Here is a 22975-nt window from a genome sequence, read left to right on the forward strand (position 1 = left end):
TGCCAGATGATAGATTCGTTTTATACGCTATCATACAATGCCGTCTCTATTTGTTGTGGGCAGCCGTGCCGACCCCTGGACTTGCCGTGGCAGTTGCGCTGCCACCGGTCAACGTCCAGGGGGACGACAGTGTGTCACGCACACTGTCGCACACACTAAGCAGCGCAAGGCTTAGTGTGTGCCGAGCGCACGTTGGTACGGAGCCGGCTCCGGAGCTGTTGGTGCGGATCCGGCTCTGGAGCTGTTGGTGTAGATCTGGCTCTGGAGCCGTGGGTGCCATTGGTGCACTCCAAAACACCCATTCCTATTCGGCAGTAACACTATGACAAAAGTATGAATGTATGTGTTAACTTTCAGCCAATTATATTTCGTTTGCCTGTAGTGGTTGGTATCATTTTAAAAGAGATGATTTCAGTGTTAATTTCAAAATATTGTTACACATTATGCAATAAAATTTAACTGTACACAACTGTAATACAACATTTGAAAGAAAAGAAAAAGACATAAGCATTCACTTAAAACATGCGGCAAGGCCGGTTGTGGTGTTGGAGTTACTGCACATTTTTGATTAAAAAAAAATGATAGGATTATTGGAATAGGATAATAGGATTATTGGATAAGAATATTGAACCTATAAGACAGTTTTCATTCAAATCTTACTACAAATTCAAAAGATATAGGCTGGTATTATTGAATCCGTTCGTAGCGGCGGCGTACGTCCCGATACTCATTTTCCTAACGTACTAGATCGTTGCTACAGTTATTCACCGCGGCGTTGTAGGACCGGGCGCAAGAAATGTGTTGCCATCCCTAGAATTTCATGTGAGCGCCGTACGTTCCCGCTACGAACGGATTAAATAATACCAGCCATACTCTTTTAATCACAAAAAAACATCATTCTTCCATACAAATTGTATGGCCTACCCGGGTAGGCGGTTGTACGATTACGTAAAGTTTTTTGGTCGTACACAAGACCTTAGGTTAAATGGTTGCGTTCTCAACAGTGCTCCTGCCGAAATCTGCCAATATAATCTGGCCACACTGGACCGCAGGGCAAAAGCTCACTCGAAAGGTCAATAACCGTCGCAAAACGTCAAAAACGACCGTCGCCAGCGCCTCGAAATCGTTGCGAGTTTCGCACGCTGGCGACGTCGGTTTGCAGTACATGCGACGCCGGTTTTGACGTTTTGCGACGGTTTTGCGACGGTGGCCGCCAAAAGCTTGCCTTGCCCTGTGGGCAAAGTGACCAGAAATACTGATGTATATATATTTGGTTTGAAGGAAAAAATCTCAATTTTTTGTAATCATTGAACGATGAAACTCAGCCAAACAATCAAATCAATCTAAATAATCCAGCGAAAATCAAATGACAGCACGTACGATAAAATCGTATCCAATGGAGCACTGCAGTGACCCTAAGCGGTCGCGTGGAGCCGCAAGAAAAAGAACTTGCCACCACTGAGAAAAAAGAATGAGCATCTTATTTATTCTTTGGTTTAGAATTCCTAGTACCATTTTCAGATCAACACTTCAGAAAGACCTTCATTTGTGTAACCGCTGAACCAAATCTAATCCATATCCTAAGTAAAGGATGCATATTTTTTTGAAATGGAACTTTAATTTTGCGCATTAGTACCCCCCCCCCCCCCCCCCTTCAAGCTTAACACTTCTTTCGCTTTCACTTCTTTCAACTCGAGTTAAGTTTCGAGTTTTAGCCTACCGAAAACTACCGATAAAATTTTGATGCGCCTACCGAAAACCGCCAAAATAATCTGGCCACACTGGACCGTGCTCCGACAACGGTTTCATTGAAACGATTGAAATTTGAAATGACCGTTAAGATAATGTTCGCAAGGGTGATATTGCGTGTGTGTGATATTTGTAATTCAACATGTTGAAATCGTCTTAATGCAATGATATTGCACAATATATGGCTCAGTTCAACAATACTCTTTTACATCAACTGGATTAACTTTATTATATACGCGCAACACCTTACATCGTTTGCGATAACACACGTAGCTTGAATACAATTTCATTTGGAAAAAAAACTTAAACAATACACACACATTCTTTACAATTGTAAAACAGCAAACAACTGTTCAAAAACAGCGTGTGTGTGTGTGTGTTAGATTCATGGGTGAAAATTGGTTCGATTCACAAAATTTGATCCACTGTCTTCCGATCCGGGGGGAAATGCGACGACGCGACAAGATACGAAGTGCACACACTCCTGGTGGTGGGTTTCGTTTCGATAGACGTGTTTGTTCGAAAGAAAACATCTTTACAGTATCATACATTCATTCGTATCCTTAAACGCTATTTCTTTTTTAAACACCAATATCGAACACTTACAGTAACGATTAATTACTCTCCCAATTATAACGATTACGTGCTTGCTATCTTCTAACATGTACAATTTGTCCGAAAAAGAAGGAAAGAGAAACGCATCTGTGTGTTTCCGCTATATACGCTGAAAACGAGAAGGATTTCGTCAAAGACACACGCACACAGAAATGTTGCACGCAGTGAACACCATCAAAAAGCAGTTTTGGTTAAAGTTACAGATAGTGCCACAGATACAGCAACGGCAGTTTTTTTGTTGCGACGGTCGATGTTTGCGGCCATTCCGGTTCCCTAACAACATGTTTCCCTACCTTATGCTTCTCTTACAACACCGTAATAGCGCTTTGGCTTTTTTTAATTATAAGGACTAATTTTGTCAGAAATCTGTTAACATAAAAAGTCCGCCCGTCTGTCCATCCGTTCGGAGGAAGGAGGAGGCGGATCGAGTTTCCAATTCTAATTTCGACGTTTTCGTTTTGTATGGCTTCGCGACCGAACCGGAACGACAATTAGCGCGCGCACCAGCGGCCATTAATACTGTGCATATCTTCACAGCTGTTTCTGGAAAATGAAGAAGTTTGTGCTTAAGCGTTTGCATTGAGAGCAGAATAAAAGAGGCGCCCGCGATCATGGTAAACGTTTTCCGCCGCCAGCAGTTGCACTGCAACCATAGGAGCTCCGCTCGGAGTCCATTTTTTAGCCACGGTGTGCGTACGGTGGGTAGCGGCGGCTGGGATGAGGAACGTAACCCGTTCCGACGATCAGCTCCTGCAGTTCGCCCACCTTGCGAATGGCCTGAACATGCTCGTGCACGTACGGGTTGGAGGCCAGAACGTAGCTTTCAATGTCACACTCGTTGGATCCGCGCAGAATGCGGAAGCGACCATTCTCGCCCCACCATTGGCCCCAGGAGTTGATGGCAATCTGCGGGGTTAATAAAACACGGGACACGATAAGAAGAGGATCGAATCGTAGGCATGCAAGCCACTGAGTTTGATATACTTACCCAATATTTCACGACATCATAGCCCACACGTTCCTCTCCCCAACCGATCAGACGCACCGAATGATAAGCGGAACGCTCCTCGGCGGGTGTGGCTGCAGCTGAATGGCGGTAAATTCCACTGCGGTACGAGAAAAAGTCCCGATACACTCGCATGATGGCTGTGGAAGGAGCATGGAAACAACAAGCATTAATTTTTGCATGATCACCCCACTTGCAATAGGTATCGCGCCCTACCACACCCCCCCCCCCCCCCCTTACCCTGCACCGTTCCACGATCCTTGATTTCGGCCATGATGTCCGTTTCGTTGTTGAGACTGAACGCCGGTCCCATCTTGTACATCAGCGTACGATTCACCTTTACCGGCAGCTCACAGTTGGCCGTGATCAGCGTGTCGTCGTTACTGATTTTGCACACATTCTGTGCCGCAATGTATGGGTAGCACTCTTCGTTAACCACTCTGTAAAGTCGACAGGAAGGAAGGAAGGAAACGATATCATCTACGGTAAAAGTCACGCGAAAGTGTAATGCGTACCCAGTTCTGCGCAGATACTGCCAAGCCGTATCCAAGTGTCCTCCACTGCATCCTTGCTGGCGCCGTACACAGGCTAGCATCTGCTGCGGGGCTAGCTGAACCATTTCACGACCCTTCGACAGGATAGCGAAGCGATCGGAAGCCATCGTTGCCGTCGAGAATGCCCAGGACGAACCGCACCAGCCTTCAGGTCAGAAGCCAGAGAGGAGCGTTACTCAAATCCGTCGTGGAGCAAACGTGGTGCTCGTTCACTTACCTTGATCTCGTGCTTCAGCAACCAGTCCAGTCCAGTGTTCGCTAGCATCGAAACGGCTTGGCAAGTGGCCTCCCTTGTTGCTCAGTCGCTTCATTGCCTTCACGCGGAACCTCGGCTGGAACGTACCGAGACGCAGCACCTTGCCTTCGTCGTACTTGTGACCCCACCATTCGCTGTAGTTCGTTGCCTTCCATCCGATCGATCGCTCCAGATGGTGCAGCTGCCTGAGCAGATCATCGTCCGCCAGACAAACGTCTTCCGTACAGGTGACCGAACCGTCCATGTTGCATTTGCTGAAGAAACAGGGAAAATCGATTGTCACCAAACACTATGTTCGCGGCAGAAGGAGGATCTGCTTCAATCTTACCAAGTATTACAGTTGTCCACTAGGGCCTGATCGTACGGTGTGAAGTAGCGATTTTTGTACACACAGGATGTAGCATTTTCTGGCTCGGGAGCAATACCCATGCACACTTCCTCATAATCCGGACAGCAATCGCCATGCTCGCCCCGTTCGCAGAACTCATCACAGTAGCAGAGCGTTGCTATGGAACGAAAAAAAGAAACAAAATGTCACTGGAGCCCAAAGCAAGGTAGAAGATAGGAAAACTTACTCGAGATTGGTTGTGCACAGCCATCCTGTCGATCGCGGCAACATCTATCTGCACGCGCAGCACAGTACGGGCCGGGGAACTCTTGGCGGAAGCGACTGCCTTGGCCGACCGCAAAGCCTACCAGCGCCAGAAACAGCAACAAATGTCTCATCTTCGCGATTTTGGAACTGGAAGAAAGAAAAGAACAGAAACCATTAGTTTTTCACCGTCACCGTAATTGAACCCTCTCGAGATGGTAAGATGGCGTATTCTGATATTTGTTGCCGAATTACCCGCGCATCAGATTAAATCTATCAAACGATGGAACCACTTAATCAATGCCCAAAAACCAAGAAACGTTAATATATTTGTTTTCCTCGCTTTTACAGAACACGACACAGCACACGGCAAGTTAGAGCGTTATTTCGTCGCTTTCGAATTTAGCAGGCCCATGGCTTACTGTGTGTAGATGACGACATGGAAGCAACTGAAGCAGCTTCGTCGGCCGTCACTTTTTTGGGGATTTTCCCAAAAGCTCTTCAAACATTCGCAAACACGCAACTGTTTCAATGCGCAGCGCAGCAGGCGAAGATGATGGTTGAGAGCGAGGAGACATTTGAGCGGCAGGAGACCTCATGCTAGACTAAGAAGGTATGCGAATGTGGGGACGATCTTAGGTAAAGTGGCTCAATTGTCTTGTCGCTGTAGCAGTACCGAAGACGGAGCCAGCTGTACTCGAAAACAGTATGTTGACATTGTTTCCTAATAAGAAATCGCAATCGTGAGCACTCGATTGGCGTTCGTGTGCCCCGGAGCACACTTTGAGAATTGTCATTTGCGTACGCGAATGTCTCCGATTCCAGTGGCAGCGAAGGTTCAAACCGTCAAATGCGTCTTCTGGTTGAAGAAGTAGTCGGAGCACTCGAAGCCACTAAAAGTATGTCAATTAGCTGTCCATCCTGCAGACCGTGTGTGTGTGTTTGCATGCGTCCGAAAGGAATCCTGACACTGGATGCTCCCCAGCTGTACCGTATTGCTGTACTAACCCGCTTTTTAACCAATAACTTCTTTACCCAGCGGCACAGTAACATGTCTCCTCCTCCCAACACCCCATCTCGTTTTACAGTTTGGCCGCGATTCGCCGCTATCCCGTCATCGTTTCACATCCGGCAAGCCAACGACAACGCATCGCATTCAAAGTCCCTGCCCGGCAGCGCGCGCACACACAGGTAAGCAGCAGCCCCGCATCCCACCCTGTCTCTTGAGTGCGTCGGAAGCAAACGAAAACAAATGAAACGGCGCGAATGTCCGCGCAAAGCAGGGAAAAATGGCAGTGGCTCAATTTAACACGCGGGGTGAGTTCATAAATGTGGATAAAAATAAACATCGTCTCATGTTTGCATGCTGCGCGAATGGTCTTTTGGCCGATGCCTCACCACCGGCGCGGTCGCAGCAAGTGGGCATCGCTGGTTTGTTGATTAGAGACGGTGGCTTCCTCGTGCCGCGGTAGTGGCTCTGTGCCTGTCTCCCTCCCCTTCACACCCGGGGCGAGGTGAGTGCGATTGTATCGAAGTCAACCACTACGCTACGCTCTCCATACGCCAAGACACCCCAACGGCACTTCCAAACGGGTGCCGTCGAGTAGGCACTGGCATTGACATTGACAGACAACTCATATACACCGTCGTCTCCCGGTTGCTGCGATCGTAATCGGCATGCCCGTAGCGTTTTGGTCAAATTTTGCTCGTACTCAGCAGAAAGCACTCTGCGCGCGCCCGCTCCGTTGTCGGCCAGTAGGCAAATTCGCGTCTCTCTGTGTGTGTGTTTTGCGAGAAGAGAGGTGCAAAGGTGGCTGCTTGAGGACGAAGGAGAAGTGAGTGTGTCATTACCCCGAAACGACGCAGTTTAGCTGAATGTGATATGTTGTATGTTTTGTGCCAACCAACCCAAAATTCGCCACCACAAAACTTGTTTGCTTGACGCGAGAGCACCGACCGCGCACACACATTCCACCCGCTTGTTTGTGTGTTTGGGTGACGTTTGTTGGTTGCAGGTGACGGTGCGATAATTGCATCTGCATCACTTCCACCCTTCACGGGGAGGGGGTGCACAACGGCCACGAACAAGGTGCGAAATCTGACAAACGGCTGCTAAACGATGCATCCACAAACAGCTTGTTTTAATGCACGCATCATGCAGATCTATCTTCCGGATGTTCTTTACATTTAGATCAGGCCGTAAGTCCATTAGTCTGCTTGCAGTGGGAAAGAGGGAGGGTTTGAATTTATTGACACAACAGCATTAAGCAGAGCAAAATCCGGCCCATAGTTTAATGGGCAGAAATTTGTCAAATTCGGTCCATTCTCTGCTCGACGGCTCAGCGTGAAATATGTGTGGATCACCTCACTAGATCTCTTGCACATCTGTCCTAGGCGCCCTCTTTTCACCCACCACCGAAACACAAAACACACATCCACACACACACGTTGCATAACTTTCACACGCTCACCACACACTGTCGCACGTGCGCCCCATGTCCCCTGCCCGGCATAAGAAAAGAATGGCCCTTTTTTGCCGGGTCGGGTGCGTGCCATGATTTAGGAAACATGAAACTATATCTCTTTCTTATACACCCCCCCATAAAATGCACCTCCAATGTTGTGTTGGCGGCGTATGGTGTGGCCAAGTCGCTGCACTACTATGTTAGAACTAACCACTCAAAAACAAACACACTGGCACGAGAAAGAAAGGCGACTGAGCCGAGAACGTGTGCTCGTACGGAGTCTTCGCCGTTCGCGTCCAAACTGACACCCGCTACGATCAAGACGCTCCCGAGCACGGCTCTGTGACCGACTCGCGGGCACACATTCACACACACACACACAGCGAGACCTGCAGACCGGCCGCTAATGATGCAATCTTATCACACACTTCTGTCTTCCCCCTGTCCCCGTGTGGCCCTTCCTCTCCCTTAGTAGCTATGCAGGTGAAGGGGAAGGCGGGAACTAAACTATTTTACACGCCCGGTTTATCTAGCTCCACTTCCAAACGCATTCTACCTTCAAGTCAAGACACAACACAGTAGCGTGCGCGCGTGGCATTGGACAAAAATCGGTTTTAATCTGTTCATTAGTGCCCAAGGGCTGTCGTCCGTGGCATCACATCATTCAAAATCCCTTGGCCGATGATTATCCTAATGAGTCCTTTTCTTCACAACTGTCACACACTCACATACAGGGCGGAAAGAGAACATCTTCGCAAGAGATGGGTTTAGTGTGTAAATCAATGTAAAACGCATGACGCATGCGGTTCCGATGACGAGTCTTTAGCCCGAAATGATCGGATCTCTGACGCCTCTTGAGAATTAGCACAACATGCGTACGGGGCGCGATAATGATTCATCACGCCTAACAGAGCTGCTCTTGCAGAGCTGGGCTGCGGATTTGTGGAATTGCCACTCAAGAAGGAACTATTTCTGGGGCGATGAATAATCCCTACAGCTACACTCTGCACAATCGACCACTGCAGCGGACTTGGAAGTGTAAAAATGCATTGCGATGATGTGATAACGGCCCTGAAGTGTGCATCGCCGTAACGCCGTGAGTGGCCAAGGCGGCCCAGAAGCTAATAAATTTCGGTACGTAATGCAGCGAAGGGCATATGCAGCACAGGAAGAAAAATTCAATCACCAAACCACCATCGGGAAATGGTTCCCTTTCGTTTTAATCCCTTTCACTTTAATCCACAAGGATAATGACGTTTGAAATATCAAGGACCAGCGGGTCGGACCGCCGGGGTCGATCATTTAGGTTGGCGAGTTTGGCCATTCACCGATCGGTGCTTGGGAATCGCGAATACCTCGGCCCACATTAAACGGTGTGTCATTTCGTGTGTAAATTTAAATCGCAATTGAAAAGGGTAGACAAATATCATGTCAACTCGTCGTCGTCCCACTCCTCCCCCCTTGTTTGTTTGATAGATAGTCTTGCTCTAAGTGAGAAGGCAAATATAAATTAGTTCTCGTGCATTGTTTGGCCGGTGAGAGGTTGTTGAGATTCCGCCAGTACATTTCCGTATTTATTTTGCCGCAATGATGATGATAACGCACCAGATAGAGAGAGAGCGGGTGTCGCGTGCGCAACTTCAGTCTGCGCATAATATTTGCTTTGCGTATGCCAGTTCCACCTGTAGTTTACATGCCCCGTCAGCAATGAAGAATCGGTAGGAAGCCAAACGGGGCATTTTGAGTGATTAGAGTTCGTGTGGTTTAGGTCGTGAGGCCTCCCGACTCGTCACGCATGTCCTATCCTTCGCCCTCGGGGTTCCTACCCGCTACGATGGGAACGATGCATAAAAGGAGTAGGCAGTACACGTATCAATTACACACCGCGTGTGTCACGGTGCTGAGAAGTTGCTCTGCTCCCCCCTCTGGCGGATAGCTCCGCACCAGCGCAACAGCAACGTGTGGAGATGTTGACGGGTGCCACTGCCGGGCTTTGCGCATTGATTAATTTGCGCTTAAATTGTAGCTAGGCACTTCTGCTGCGCGAATGGTGCCGTCATTCGCCCCGCGGCTCATGGGTTGTTGCGATGCACATCATTTGTCACTTGGCGTTGCGTTGACGACCGAGCAGCTCCCTCCGGTTGGATAAGCTTGAGCTAATTGCACAAATTCCACACTGAGCATGAGGAGCAGGGCTACTTCGATGGGCTGCGTGCCGAGATTACTTGGCTGGAAATTGGGAGCAATGTCACACTTTCACCACACGATAAGAACCAACACCATGTTCCGCTCTACTCCTCTGATTACGATCGGCCTTCACGTGAGACGTGTTGGTTCTTGCGTTGGTGGTGATGCATTTTCACGGTCATGTTTCGTTCGCTTGGCCACATTGTCAACAATGTGCGCGTCCCACACGCAAACGAGGCCCATTTCCCCTGTCACCCGAACTCTCGACCGTACAATCTGTGTGTGTAGGAATGCCCACGTGCTTACCAGCCCATTCCCCTTTTGGCTCCCGCCCCTACTACCGGGAGGAATTTTTGCGAGGAAGTCCCCCGACCTTCACTGCTAATTGCTCACAATTTGCTCGATCTTGATAAAGGGCGCGGAAGAACGCAACGGGCCAACGGTGGGGCAGATGAGGGGGAGGGGCGAGGGTGTCAAACAATCAGCTGTGTTCAGTGTGTGTTGTGATCATCAGGTTGGGGTATCATCGAGTTGGGCTTGGCCCCCCGTCCTATCGGTGCTGTACCGTCACTTGACAATCAGCTGATGCGAACGATTGCTGTATTCCTGTTCATTTTTTGTTTGTTCTCAACCTCATACACCACCCCCTGTGCGTTCCTTTCTTCCAAGCGGTAAATAAACCACTCGAGCATTACAGTGACAGGGTGGGGGGGGGGGGGGGGGAGAAGGCAGAAGAGGGCCGTATGAATCGGCGAGTCTCGCGTGAAGGGAATTTGAAGTATTTTAATTGATGGCAGATACAAATGGGTGGTTGTAGTGTGGTTCGCTTGTTGACGGGTTGTGGTTCGCTCTACCAAGGAAGGTGTGTGCACATGCTGTCTGTTTCTTGGGCGGCCCCTGATCTCTGGTGCCCTTTTGCGGGCGGCTCGGTATCGGTTTAGAACAGAAACGACGCCAGAGCAGCTCTGTGGGAATCTCTGACACGGGGGGGAAGGGGGTTAATTTTTGTTTTCCATACCACACAGGGCTCGGTGGAAAGTGAAATCGTGATGCAAAATTATTATTTTTAGCTTCTTACTCTCTTTCTTAGCGAGTTGGCAAAAGAAAGGCCCTGAAGGATTTTAATGCCCGGGGTACCGTCCTTCGCTCTCCCCTCCCCCTCTCTTTGTCCGCCTGCCCACTACTGATTAGAAAACGCAATACGCCGTTTGGTTGGTTGTTTTTCCTTCCCAGAAACGGTCATCGTATTCGGTTCAGGTGCACGATCGGCGAGCGCATTCCCCCCACCCGCATGGCACTTAATTCAGTTTTGTTCATTTTAATAGCGCAAACAACAAGCGAAGACCCACATACACCATTAATCCCGAACGCCGGTGAGAAAGAGATATTTTAGGACGATTAGTCACTCAACCCTGCCCCAGTTATGGTTCTACCCCGCTGCCGATCATTTGCAAGGTGTGTGTGTGTGTACTTTTATCGCCAGGTTTTTGTTTTTTCTGCATACCATACAAACACCATCCCAAGCAGCATTGTCGGATTAAATGGTGCATGCTGTCGGTGCGCAGCTCGAAACACCGAAAACAGTAATTCCCCTCTAGCAACCGACGTCAACTTAGAATGAAATCATCCGGCATCCGAGTGGTCGCTGCTTTGCCTATCCTTTCTCCGTTGTCTTTTTCGCAGCACACTATGACCGTCAAAACTGGCTTGGATTTCTTAATGAAAGTAACAGTTGGCAAAAAGAAGGCACATTCCACTCCGCCACACGCACACAGACAGTACTGCACACTCCCACGTGAGCGCTGGGGCTCTACTGTTTACCATCGAAAATATTTGCTCTTTGCGTAAAGTAAACAAACGGCATGCCTAACAACAACCACCATCATCATCATCATCAGCAGCAGCAACAGCATCATAAGCTACCTTTGCCGCTTGTTGGCTGCGTCCGCTATCTTGCGCGATTGGCGGCATTCCGTACGCAAGCAGGCTGCCGTTGGCGTTTATGATGGAAGAATGATGGAGGAAGGGGGGTAATATATATCTCAATCCTGCAATGAAAAGGGCGACCGTGCTAAGGGGTCTGTTAGTGATCGCGAGATTTGAAAAGAAAAATACGCAAGCACGTAATATCTCGCTGCTAATCACCAGTGCGCGTCCAGTTATGGGCTGTTCCTACTGGATGTGCAAAACAGAGGTGTTTGGACCTTATAAAGAGAGGGTTTTTTTTGCTTTTCAAAACGTTTATGCTTCGCCCAGAGTTTGTCTGCTTTGTATACCGAGCTTGAACTCTGCCCAGCTTTGACTTCCACCCGCAGGTTAATAGCTTGTAGCGTGTGCGGGGGGTGGTCGGACCCGTACCAACCTTTTCGTGTCGGTGCAGAATTGATGTCCGATTGTATCACGGGGATCATAGAGCTCAATAGCAGCGGTCTGCTGGCGCCGCCATGATCCGTGTAATGATCGTTCGTCAAACCACACACACACACACATAAAGGCAGGAAGCGGGCGGAGAGAAAGTCCGAAAAGGACACCCCCCACCCCCCTTGTGGTGGGTGGGTGGCGAACCCATACACATGATGCCATGCGGTGCAGTGAAAGTGCAGCCCAACATCGGAAACATGCAAATGCCCGCCCGGCTACGATTTGCCCGCCTGCCCCGCGGGGCTAACGCGCCATCAGAGGCCATAAGCCATCCGTGTCCAGTGCTACATGAAAACATGTATGCTCGCCGTGTCTGTGTGTGAGTACACCTTCATCTTGTTCGAGGTTGACGGTGCGTCACGATTCTACTGTAGCACCTTCTTCAGCATTGGCAAAGGTAATGGATACCCGCGTGCGAGAAGAGTGATCGCGAGAGAGAGGCGCCCGGATACATCGAACCGGAAGGCATTCCGGTCGGCGGCCATAGCGAAATCCGTACATAAATCTTCCTTTGCACAATATATTTTATCTGGCCCGTGTGTGGTGGTGATGGTGGTCGGTGCACGGGACATGGTATTTCGCGGAGATGATTTAGTTCCACGATTCTGCCCGCCACTGCCACAGCCAAGTACACCGTAGCGTCGGTTCGCTAATGCAGCTATTGACCCGTTTCGCCGCGCAATCAGCTGCGTTGGCTTTCGAAATGCTGCCGTTCCGAGCCGAGATTGGGCAGACAATTACGATTATTGTGATAAACATACATAGAGCACACACTGTGTGTGCTGGTGGGGGAGGATCTCAGGTTTACTCAATCCCATGATCCGCCATGATCCATCGCCCAAAGGCATCATTCAAATGGAAGGGAGCTCCTTTCGAGCGTCTATCTTCGAGGGCGGAAAATTTGATCGATGCCCCCGGCGGCGTTCGGGATGCGAAATGGCTATTAAAAAGCTTTCGTCGTGCCGCCCACCAATCAGCGTCGTGATCATCGCCGTCTCCGGCTTGTTGGTTCGGGAAAAACTAAACGCCCTTTCAATGGGCCAGTTTATCTTTCCGCCTGGAAGGGCGGGCTCGTGAGAGGGAAAACTGTTTGCTACCGTGAAATACCGAGAGTCCAATCGGTGGAGTCCGGCACCGATCGGTCACGATCCGGGTGAAGATCGTTGGGAGGGGACCATCGTTGCACCTGCATTCCCATTTTTCTTTCCCCCGCTCACTCATCAATGGTCCGTCAAAACATTCGCGAAGGGGGGATGGATTGTGGTCGTGATTCGCGGACATTCCATCTCGCCCGGCGCGGTGGCGCTGTTATAGTAGTGCCCAATCAATTCTCCCTAGTTGTGCCGTCCGGGGTGTTAAGTGATTTATGTGTTTTCGATTGAATCGATGAGCATCATCATCGTCGTTTGCTCTAAATTTTTCGCTCCCCCTCCCCCTACAGTACCCACAAAAAGCAACCCACAACCCTCTAGTTCTGTCGAACATTTTGGGAATACTTGGAATCTTGCCCCGCACACACACGCACACCACATTCCGTTTGGTTTGATTGAAGAGTTTCAAGAGGGATGGACGCGTGTCCGACGGTCCGAAAAACGGCCACACAATCACGCAGAAATATAAATAACATGCCTTAGTTAATGGTTCCTCCATCGCGGTCAACGTTGGAAGGGAGCTTTCCGTCATCGGCAAAGCACATTCCGGCACGCCGCCAAATAACCGCGAAATGCTTTTCTTCGAAGAAAGATGGAATTAGCGGTGCTACAATTCTTGCTATACAATTGCACTGTGGGCCGGACTTGAGCAATGTCTCAATAATTCACCTACTCCCACACCGTCTCAGGGCCACTATAGGGCCTTCGACCCGTACGTCAGACAGAAGAGAGAAGAAAAAAACACACTACAATAAACAACCCTTATCCGCACGAAATAAACACACATTGCATTGCGATTACATGCACGTTCCCAGCGCACGGACGGAAATCCCTGCAGAAACGCTTGCGGTTTCGGTGGTGCTTCGCTGACTCAGCGGCGTGTGCCGTCCGTTCTCGAGAGGCCACTCCGCAGCTCTTGGCAGCTGGTGGTTTAGTTAGGAGTTTGCAGCGGACCCAACCTTGATCAGGAAGTCGTAAATATTACGCCCATGAGCTGGTGCCACAGCGCCGCCACTCAGCACCTCTCGAGGGAGGCATTAGAAAGTGTAGTTGCCACCGCTAGGCCACTAATAGGGGATGGAGGAGAGCATTCAAAATAAAAAAAAAACAAAAAAAGTGAACAAAGAATGTGCCAAAGCAGTACTACAGAGAGAGGGAGAGACAGGGAGAGCTCCACAGATATGGAGCCGAGGTGACTGTGTCAGAGGTGTAGAATTAGCTTGTTTCGTTTAGTTACAGTAATGAAAATGATAGTGAGCAAAGTGTACTTTATGTTTTTTTTTTCTTTCGCAACTAGTAGTAGAATGTCGGCTAGACGAATCAGTCGAACGATCAGATCAATCTGTCCGATCACGGTGGGTGTACACCCGTGTCAAAAGCTGACCGCAATCGATTGCGATAAAACGAAATTTGCACATTTAATTTAACGCTCGAGGGGGTGGGGGGGAAGGGAGGAACTTTGACTTGGCCATAAAATTGGGACCTCTTCGCTCGTTACTGTGCTGATTGGAAACGGTAGAGAACGGTCGTAAAATTGATAGAAGTGAATGTGCTCTCCCATCGTCGCCCTCCACACACAGCCAAACGATACGATCGTTACGATGTTAGGGCAAAGCCACAAGTAAATCAAAAACCGTAGCAACAGCTACAAAGCTTCCGGTAGCCTTACATACCTTCTTACCGACAGACAGACAGAGAGAAACTCTGGAGCGATCCTCGGTCCCCCGGTGGGTGAGTATTGGATCGTATAATGTGATTAATAATTCCATAAACACTCCACAAAAACGCTGCCTCGCTCGGTGTTATGAAGAAATATACAATATTTTGCACGGAAGAAAACAAAGTTGCTTACATAGAAAAAAAAAAAGATTGATCGATGAGATCGCCCGCCGCGGTCGATCTGGGTGGCCGACGTGTTGTTGTTGTTACCAAGAAGTGTCACATGATTATTATTTTTTGGGCGAAAGTGTTCCACGATATCTGCAAAATCGCTCATTCGCATGCTATATTTCTATTCGCTCCCCATTTGGAGCCTCTATTTGTGTGCGCTATGCTTCCTCTCTCTCTCTCTCTGTCTCTATGTGCTTCTTTGTACGATCATGGATGCGATCAAAAGATCAGCCTTCCCATCCCTATGGCAACGTGTCTATAGGTTCGTTTCGGACGTTCCAGGCGCGCAAAAATAAACAATCAATTATCATGTCACACTTGTGCCCGGGGCCAAGACCCTCTTCTCCCCCCCCCCCCTCCCCCCTCCCCTTACCCCTGTGCCAGCATCCCGAAAGGGGTTCGGATTCTCTAATTTGTGCCATTCTTCTACCGATGTTAGAGAGACGCCGCCACTGCCGCCAGCGGTGGTTTTGCTTGTGCAGCACAAAGTGACCATATTTGTACCTATTAACACCCTTATTGACACATAATCAAGAACGCGACAAAGGCCGCGGCGCGCGCACGCCCGCTCTGTACGGTTTTAGAACGTTGAAAAATGATCGTTTGTTCTGCGGGGTGGGAAGGGGAGGTTGTTTTCGCTCCCTCCCTTCAGGTCTTTTCCGCGGTAAGAAGAAGCGTCCGCGCATGTATTAGAATGAAAGCAATCCGACAGGGAACTGCTTCTTCGTAGCCCTGTTGCTGCCTGATGCTGGATCTTTGACACTTGTTGGGCCAGAGGGCCGCGACGTGGATTGTTTGCTTTTAATTAGGGTACCATTCTGCGACCGTTCTGCTGGCGCCGTCACCCTTTAGTGGAGCGTGGCGCTGGCTGCATTGCTTCCGCCTGGGACTGATCTTAGAACCGCATCTTAGAACCTCCGCGGGTGTGCAGCATTTGTTGCTGATTGCCTCAGCAGTTTCTAGGTTGATCGGTGACGCCAGGCACTGAGGCAGCAATGTTGAGGAAACTACTACCAGCAAAACTCCGTCATACGGCATTAATCATATCCACGGGCAGGATACCATTGAGACGGGGGAGGCACACTTCTCCCCTTTCCACCTAGCGCTGTTGACAGGAACGGATGGAGTGATCTTGAGCGAGCGAGCGCGAGCGCACCCGTGAGTACATCATACTGGGTTGGGTAGGAGATGGAGATTGCAGCGTAAATCATCGAATGACCGAATGCCTTTGCTATTTGCCACCCGCAAACGCGGCTCTTGCTGGTTGTTGCATTATTACCTGATCCCGCGAGCGCGCCACCGCCTGCTACGATGATCGCGCGTACGCCATAAATCAATTAGGCCATTGAACCCCGCCTCCCCAACGGTAGGCAAATTAGATGGTGGTATCGTTTGTCCGACGATTGTTGTTGACGATCGCCTGTCCTGTTTGTCCTTTGGTTGTGTCCCCGTGTCCCCGCGACCCCAAGCGCCAACACTGCTATTATTATTATTATTGTCCTCAAAACAAACAATTTGTCACCATTTAGTGAGCGCGATGATCGTCGCCCGATTCAATGTCAACCCATAGCGTCTAATGGCCTTGCGCGGAACGGGCCGAAAAAGGGCCGTCGTAAATCATACGAAACCGGAATCGAATCGAAGGCAGCCGCCGCGCCTATCAGCTGCTTTCCATCGATGTTATCATCTTTTTCCCCCGGTCGATGTGTGAGGCTGACCGTTTTGCTATCTAAATTGCCTATTCAATCAGCACCCGATAGATGATGATGATGGTGATAGATGATGCTACTAACGCCTTGCTTCATTGCGCTCCATCTGTCTACCGCGGCAGTGTCCTCCCGTTTTGGGCAAATGGGCAAATGGGTGTCGCTAATAGACATGCGGGGGAGAAAATTAATCTGCACCTTGAGCTGATGATGAGCCTCTTCTTGATGTGGGGACAACACGCCTCAATAACACGCCCGGTGACCGAACAATCACCGACAGCAAGAGCAACTGACGCGCAAAGCGTCAACAACATGTCCCCGTGTGATGCAACGAACACGCAAAAACAAGCGAACACGATAACAACTGCAGCTTATGCTCTGTGGTGTGGTGCCTAATCGTTCGGGAAAAGGGGTGTTATAAGGCGCACCACAGCACACACACACATCTCGCTGCGGTTATGGGCCGACGATCCCATACCGATTGCATGACATCATAATTTTCAAACCCGCTGCAACCTAATAAACCACTTCGAGGCCCGCGCTGGGTGTTGCGAGAAGCAATAAAATCGAGCCACCACCACCACCACCACCACCACCACACCTCGATCGCGATCCGTGAATTAATAATTCATCGCGGAAGGTGGCCAAATCCGCAAGAAGGATCCGCCAAAGACTCCTTCCCCTTCACCTAATCCCTCGATTTCTGCACGATCGAAGAATTGGACCGCACGCAAATTGTGCTTGATCGTGGCGGGCGGGAGGAATGCGCTTATCATAAACATTTATCTTGATCCACACACAAACACATGTCGTCCCGGTCGATCGGTCAAGTGTTGTGCTGCTCTCTGCCGGACGAAATTTGTATGCGCAACGACGCGTTCCCATCGCGGCCAGCTTGTAGATGGTGTTAAAAACAAGGGTTCTTAAATGGGTTCCTCTTTCGCCCATCAAACACGACTCTATTCCCATGCATCCTGTGCAGTGTGTGCTCCGGTTTTGCGTGTTTTTGCAAGCTTTGTTTTTATCTAATGTTTACGTTCTGTTTGCTGTTTGGACTTTAAACGATCGCTGTTAGTGCAAAGCCTCACTCGCAGACGGAAGGTTGAGGACAGCAATTGGGACGGCCGGACACACACACACAGGGTCCCCGGCCAGTTAATGTGTAACGATATGGTGGTGATCGATCGCTTGGAGCGTGACGTGTGTTCGAACAATCGAATTCACCAGCAATTGACATCAATCAAAACATTCCCAAAATCTTCGCTGTAGGTCGCCGTGTTGCTGCCTGTTGCGGCCCCCGGGAGTGACCTAATTCTTGGCTCTGCTTGTCCCCGAGAGGGAGGCCTCTCCCCGTGAGTTGTCCCATGGAGTGTGACCGTGACCAGCATCTTCCAGCATCTGCCGTCGCCGCCTCATCATCCCCGGGGGGCTCCACCTATTTGTGCGGTGGTTCAGTGACATTGCGGATAGGCCACACGGGCAGTTTCGTAAGCGAAACGGCCATTTTTCATGTCATGTTTCGCTTCTCCTCCATCGCGGCGGGTAAAACCTAATAGCCATTAAAATTAACTTGTTGCGCCTGGACCGCTACCCACACCGGCTGCCTTCAATAAACAACATGAGCGAAGGCCCTGCCTCTCTGCCTGCCTGCCTGCCTGCCTGCCTGCCTGTCCAATTGCTGCCGGTGGCTCTCCGATAACTTCTGTCCGCGCGGGAAGTGTCGTCCGTGAGAAGGGGCTTAATGTGAAATGCTTGTACAGAATTTTTGCCGATTAGAATATGGCCTTTTTTGTAGCGGACTTATCCCGCACCCAGGAGCCAGCGGAGGAGGGCTGGTAAGCCGGCTGTCAACGGGCTTAAAACCCCCTCCCACCCCCAAGCCATAATGATCATGTACGCTTCGGCTACTCATAAAGTGCGAACTCGAAATGTTTAAGCGATCGATCACCTCCGATCGTTGGGGCTCCGGGTTCGATCGATACGATGACGCGCAACTAATCGGCAGCGAAGCGCACCACCACCACCGGACGAGCTTTTGCAAAACGGTGGCTCAATGTTTATCAACTGTGAGTGAGTGTAGGCTTTTTTGCATAAAATATAGAATCATTTTAGAAAAAGGGCATCTTGTACTACTACTAGCACAACACATTGCACCATTAGCAAAGTTCGTTTTGCTGTTTGGGGAGAGAGTAAAAAAACGCACCTTAAACACAATGACGCTACAAATTAGTCATAAAAGCGCTACCCAAAACGTTGCAGTTTGCAACACCCTTCCCCCCAGTGGACAGACCAGGGGAGCGATAATTGCACATACTCTGCGCTTATCTTGTTGCGAACATTTTGCGCGATCATGTCATGCACTTGAAAATAGAGCCTCTTAACTCAATTTGATCTTTTCGACACGGGATTGCGCACATGGCGCTGCCGTGGCTGTTGTGTCATACACTGCCCCACACACGATACAAATCAGTGTACCTAAGACTTGGCATAAAATGGCCAATGAAATGTCAATCGCTCGACCATCGCTCGTGTGCGCGGAACCATTTGCGGAAGAATGTATGTTTGCGCAAGTGTGTATGGAAATGTAATGTAGTAGTTAACACAATTCATCCATTATTCGGACTAACATGGTCGCTCTATGTTCTGGGGGTCCGTTTGCACCGAAATTCGCAGGATTTTATGACTCACTACCTATGCTACTTTCGGGCAATTTCGAGAAGCTCCTCCGCTTCGGACCACACGTTCTCCGAAGAGTCTGAACCTTGCCTGTTTGTAAATAAATGAGCCAATTCCGCATCCCCCCCCTAATCTCCCTGAAGCTGGACTGGATTGTGTTTAACATTCAAAAGTGTTTCTGCCCAGATCCATTTGCTAAGAAAACACATTCCAAGCGAGATGTACTTTTCTTGTTAATGCTCCAGTATTTCTCGATCAACCCCTGCCCATTCCCGCTCACGGCTACGGGGGTGTGACTCATACGGCCTATATCCTGTAGGGGGCTAAGGTGATAACATCACGTTCGTTTGCTTTCTTCATCGCCCACTGGATTTTCCGCCGTGAATTCGAAGAAATTTTGTGAAGAAACTGCGCACCACTTCACCAAATGAGTAACAAATGTTCATGGCGACGGAGGCGCACTCGGTGACTCGAAGCGTCTTCGGAAGCTTGCTAAACTTACCAGTTCAGCAGCTTAGTGAGATAACCGAGGGGGGAGGGGGTGAGAAGGGTAACACTTGGAGGCCACCACTTCCCAGTACCGGCCCGTCCGCCATGACTTCAGCTCAATTGGAATGCAAAACAGACGCACACACACCTTAGCAAGCACACGGAACTCGAAACGGTGGCGTCATGCAGCTTTTTTTTGTTAAATAAAATAAGACCACTGTCACCACAATCGCATCGATTGTCAATGATTGTGGGCACACACAAATTGACCCTACCAAAATTTCTCGTGGCGCCGCCTCTTTCCGTGCCTCTCGTTTTATGCTCCTACCGAATCATTTTGGCCAATTGATAGTACCAACCTAGTGAAGCACGGCAATTGGAGGGGGTTTTGCTCTGTCTTTGTGAGTGTCCAATCTCCATCAAAGCAACCACGGGTATCTAATCAAATTTGGTAGCCTGTTCAGCACCAACCAACCTGTGCGATTCGTGGCGATTCGACGCAAAAACCAAATAGTTCAGCTCCCCTGCTGAGTGGAGCGGCCTTTTTCTTCTGCAGCATGCCAAACGGGTTGCCATGGTGAAGAGATTAGTGCTAAATCGATTTGACACCGTGTGCTGCGGGTGTGAACACATATTGCTACTGGGGCTCCGTTTGATAGATCCTGCCCGATTGCGCCGCTCACCACAGAGTCTGGTGGTTTTGTGCGACTAATTCGCAATCCTGCTGCGAAATACTCCATCGCATCCCACCACCTGCCCCACACCCGTATTCGGAAGAAGGTATCGATTTAATTAAAGCAACGACAGCAGCAACAAAAAATCACGCTGCTAACCGAACTGTAGCTGAATATTTATGCAATGGTTTTTACATAAATTGCGAATAAACTACAAACTAAGGGTAAGTCGGTCCCCAAAAACACATGACAACCCAAAAAAAAAAAATCTCTAACCTTTTCGTTTCTCTCCACAGACTCTTCGCTATCGGTATGCAGATAGAGCAACGCTTCGGTTCGGCCAAAAAAGTGCTCCTCTTGCGAGAGCTGTTAGCGCGTCTCCGGCATCGAAATCGAAAGCAATCCACGATACGATAACAAACTCGGTCCCAAACAGTAAACACACACGCACCCATGACCCCGGACAGTATTCCCGATCGAAGATTGCTCTCCCCCCCCCCCTCACCCCTCCGGCGAAGTGTTTGCTGATTGCGCGAACGCGTCTTTGCGCATTCCTGTTGCGTGGATGTCGGTTCTTCTTGCGGGCGGGTGCGCGCCCGCGCTCGCGTTTATCTTCAGACTCCCCACAATCCCCCGGGTACGGAACACTATTCGGAAAACAATCCTCGGATGGACCTGGTGCGGTGGCCCATCTTTCCTCACTTGTTGCGTGCGGTGTAGATTATTTACAAGTCAGCCAGGCAGGCAGCAGCAGCACCCAGACATGTTTGTGTTGCACATTCCAAAGCCTCGCCGTTCCAATACGCTCGCAGCGCAGCACACAAACCCCCGCGCTCGTGTTTGCTCTATTTCATGTGTTTCGGGACGCGACACACTCGGGGGGCTTCAACAAGAAGAAGAAGAAGATGTATGTGTGCGTGTGTGTGTGTGCATCGAGAGGAACACCAGGGCTGCTGATGCTCCATTGCTCCCCTGTGGCAGTGTCTTATCTTATCGTTCGTTTTGTCACCGTGCGTATCACACACTAACTCTATTCCCAACAATGAGAATTAAAGATATCGTAGATACTCCCCACCTTGCCTTCCTTCCCCCCCAACCCTAGGCCTCATGATCAATGTCATCTGCGGTGGATGGGGCAGGCAGCTGTTGTGCCGTTCTAGAAACTGTATGATTCAATTTCGCGGCACAAACATGTGTTTGGTGGCCATTTTTGGCAGGCTCAATCTGCATTTGTTTTTTACGCCGATAGAAGCAAATGTGCGAAGCAAGGTGCCAAATATTTGCTGGAGCGATGGCTAAAGGGGTAGATCCTTCTTGGCCACGTGGGCGACACACGCAACTGCGGCACTGTTTACAGCAAGCCGCAAAGCTGGCGAAAACAAGCGAAAGGAAACAAAAACCTGATCACAATGCTCTCGTCGCGCAACGTTCGTGCAATCGATGGCGGGTAGAACGGCCAAACTCTGTCCCGGTGCGCCACCCACGCATGTGCTACAGACCGAAATTAATAATACTTGCGCACACAAACACACGGCACACACGGCACACACACACACTCGATCCACTTCCGATAACAAATAAGATTAAGTGAGCCACGTTTCAGCCACCCAAATGCCACTAACAGAGAGCGACAATGTGTGTACCTTTTTGTGTAAAACCTCGTTTACCCTGCGCTCCTCCGCACCGATGTACCTATATTACAAACACTCTCAAACGACGTCTCTTCGACAAGCGGTTCCAGCGGTTCCAGCGGGGCTTGACGACGCGTCCAATTTCCGCAAACGAAAGGAAAATGTGGTTGCCACAGAGGGCCAAAGAACACACACACTGGCTGCCCTGGCTACTCACTTTCTCGCTGCGTTATGATGGCTGTTGTCGAGGATGGCGCGCACAACTGCGCTGGGTACGGGATCGCGGTATGCAACACCAGCTCCAGGCAAACAGCTAAACGGCTAACTAAGCGTTTTTTTGCTATGTTTCCCTCCTTCTTGTCCCAAGGAATGACACACACTGCACGAAAACCGCACGGCCACAAGACGATATGACGACTAGGAAGATGATCGCCTCGTCCCTAAACGCTAACTTGCAAAACACACAGCTAACTAACTAACCCTACGCTTGAGAACCACCAGCGAAGCAGTAAGGCTTCCTTTTTCCTGACTCCGTTTACACTTGAGCTTCACTTCCGTTCGGGGCTCGCTTCTTGGGATGGGGTTTCTACGAGTCTCTCCGAGATGAACGCGCGGACTGACTGTTCCGACTCGCTGCCAGCTGTTGATATTGCCTCTGCCTTGCTGCATGAACCACGCGCAGACAGCGACGACGAACTACGACGACCACGACCACGACGACGACGGCGATGATGACGACAACGATCGGAGCTTTTACTCTTTTTCCGCCCGCACACACCACATGCGTTCTCGCGTGTGACGCGACAAACGTTTTCGCGCATTTGCGTTTTGCGCACAAGCGCACAGCTCTTGCTTTGCTTCGGGACGGTCGGGCCGACCAGTTGATTACCGATGGTGCAGTCGAGTTGAGGTA

The 22975-nt window shown here is 49.8% G+C and overlaps 1 protein-coding gene across 4 annotated transcripts; it reads right to left on the bottom strand.

Annotated features, from left to right (window-relative positions):
* Window positions 1–1952: 1952 nt before the first annotated feature.
* On the bottom strand, window positions 1953–22753 carry LOC120949120 (tubulointerstitial nephritis antigen-like). 4 transcript variants are annotated; one of them, XM_040366155.2, is made up of 8 exons: window positions 22280–22753; window positions 4756–4922; window positions 4509–4686; window positions 4142–4434; window positions 3886–4069; window positions 3611–3810; window positions 3353–3510; window positions 1953–3270 (listed from the first exon to the last, which is right to left on the bottom strand). In XM_040366155.2, exons 2-8 carry the CDS (start codon window positions 4904–4906, stop codon window positions 3043–3045), a joined length of 1392 nt encoding a protein of 463 aa, XP_040222089.2. In that variant the 5' UTR covers window positions 4907–4922; window positions 22280–22753; the 3' UTR covers window positions 1953–3042. The 4 variants fall into 4 exon arrangements, with proteins under 4 accessions (XP_040222089.2, XP_040222090.2, XP_040222088.2 ...); XM_040366156.2 differs by lacking the exon at window positions 22280–22753 and adding an exon at window positions 7449–7550; XM_040366154.2 differs by lacking the exon at window positions 22280–22753 and adding an exon at window positions 7385–7550.
* Window positions 22754–22975: the final 222 nt, after the last annotated feature.

Source organism: Anopheles coluzzii, chromosome 2 (assembly GCF_943734685.1).
Source record: "Anopheles coluzzii chromosome 2, AcolN3, whole genome shotgun sequence".
Classification (NCBI taxonomy): Eukaryota; Metazoa; Arthropoda; class Insecta; order Diptera; family Culicidae; genus Anopheles; species Anopheles coluzzii.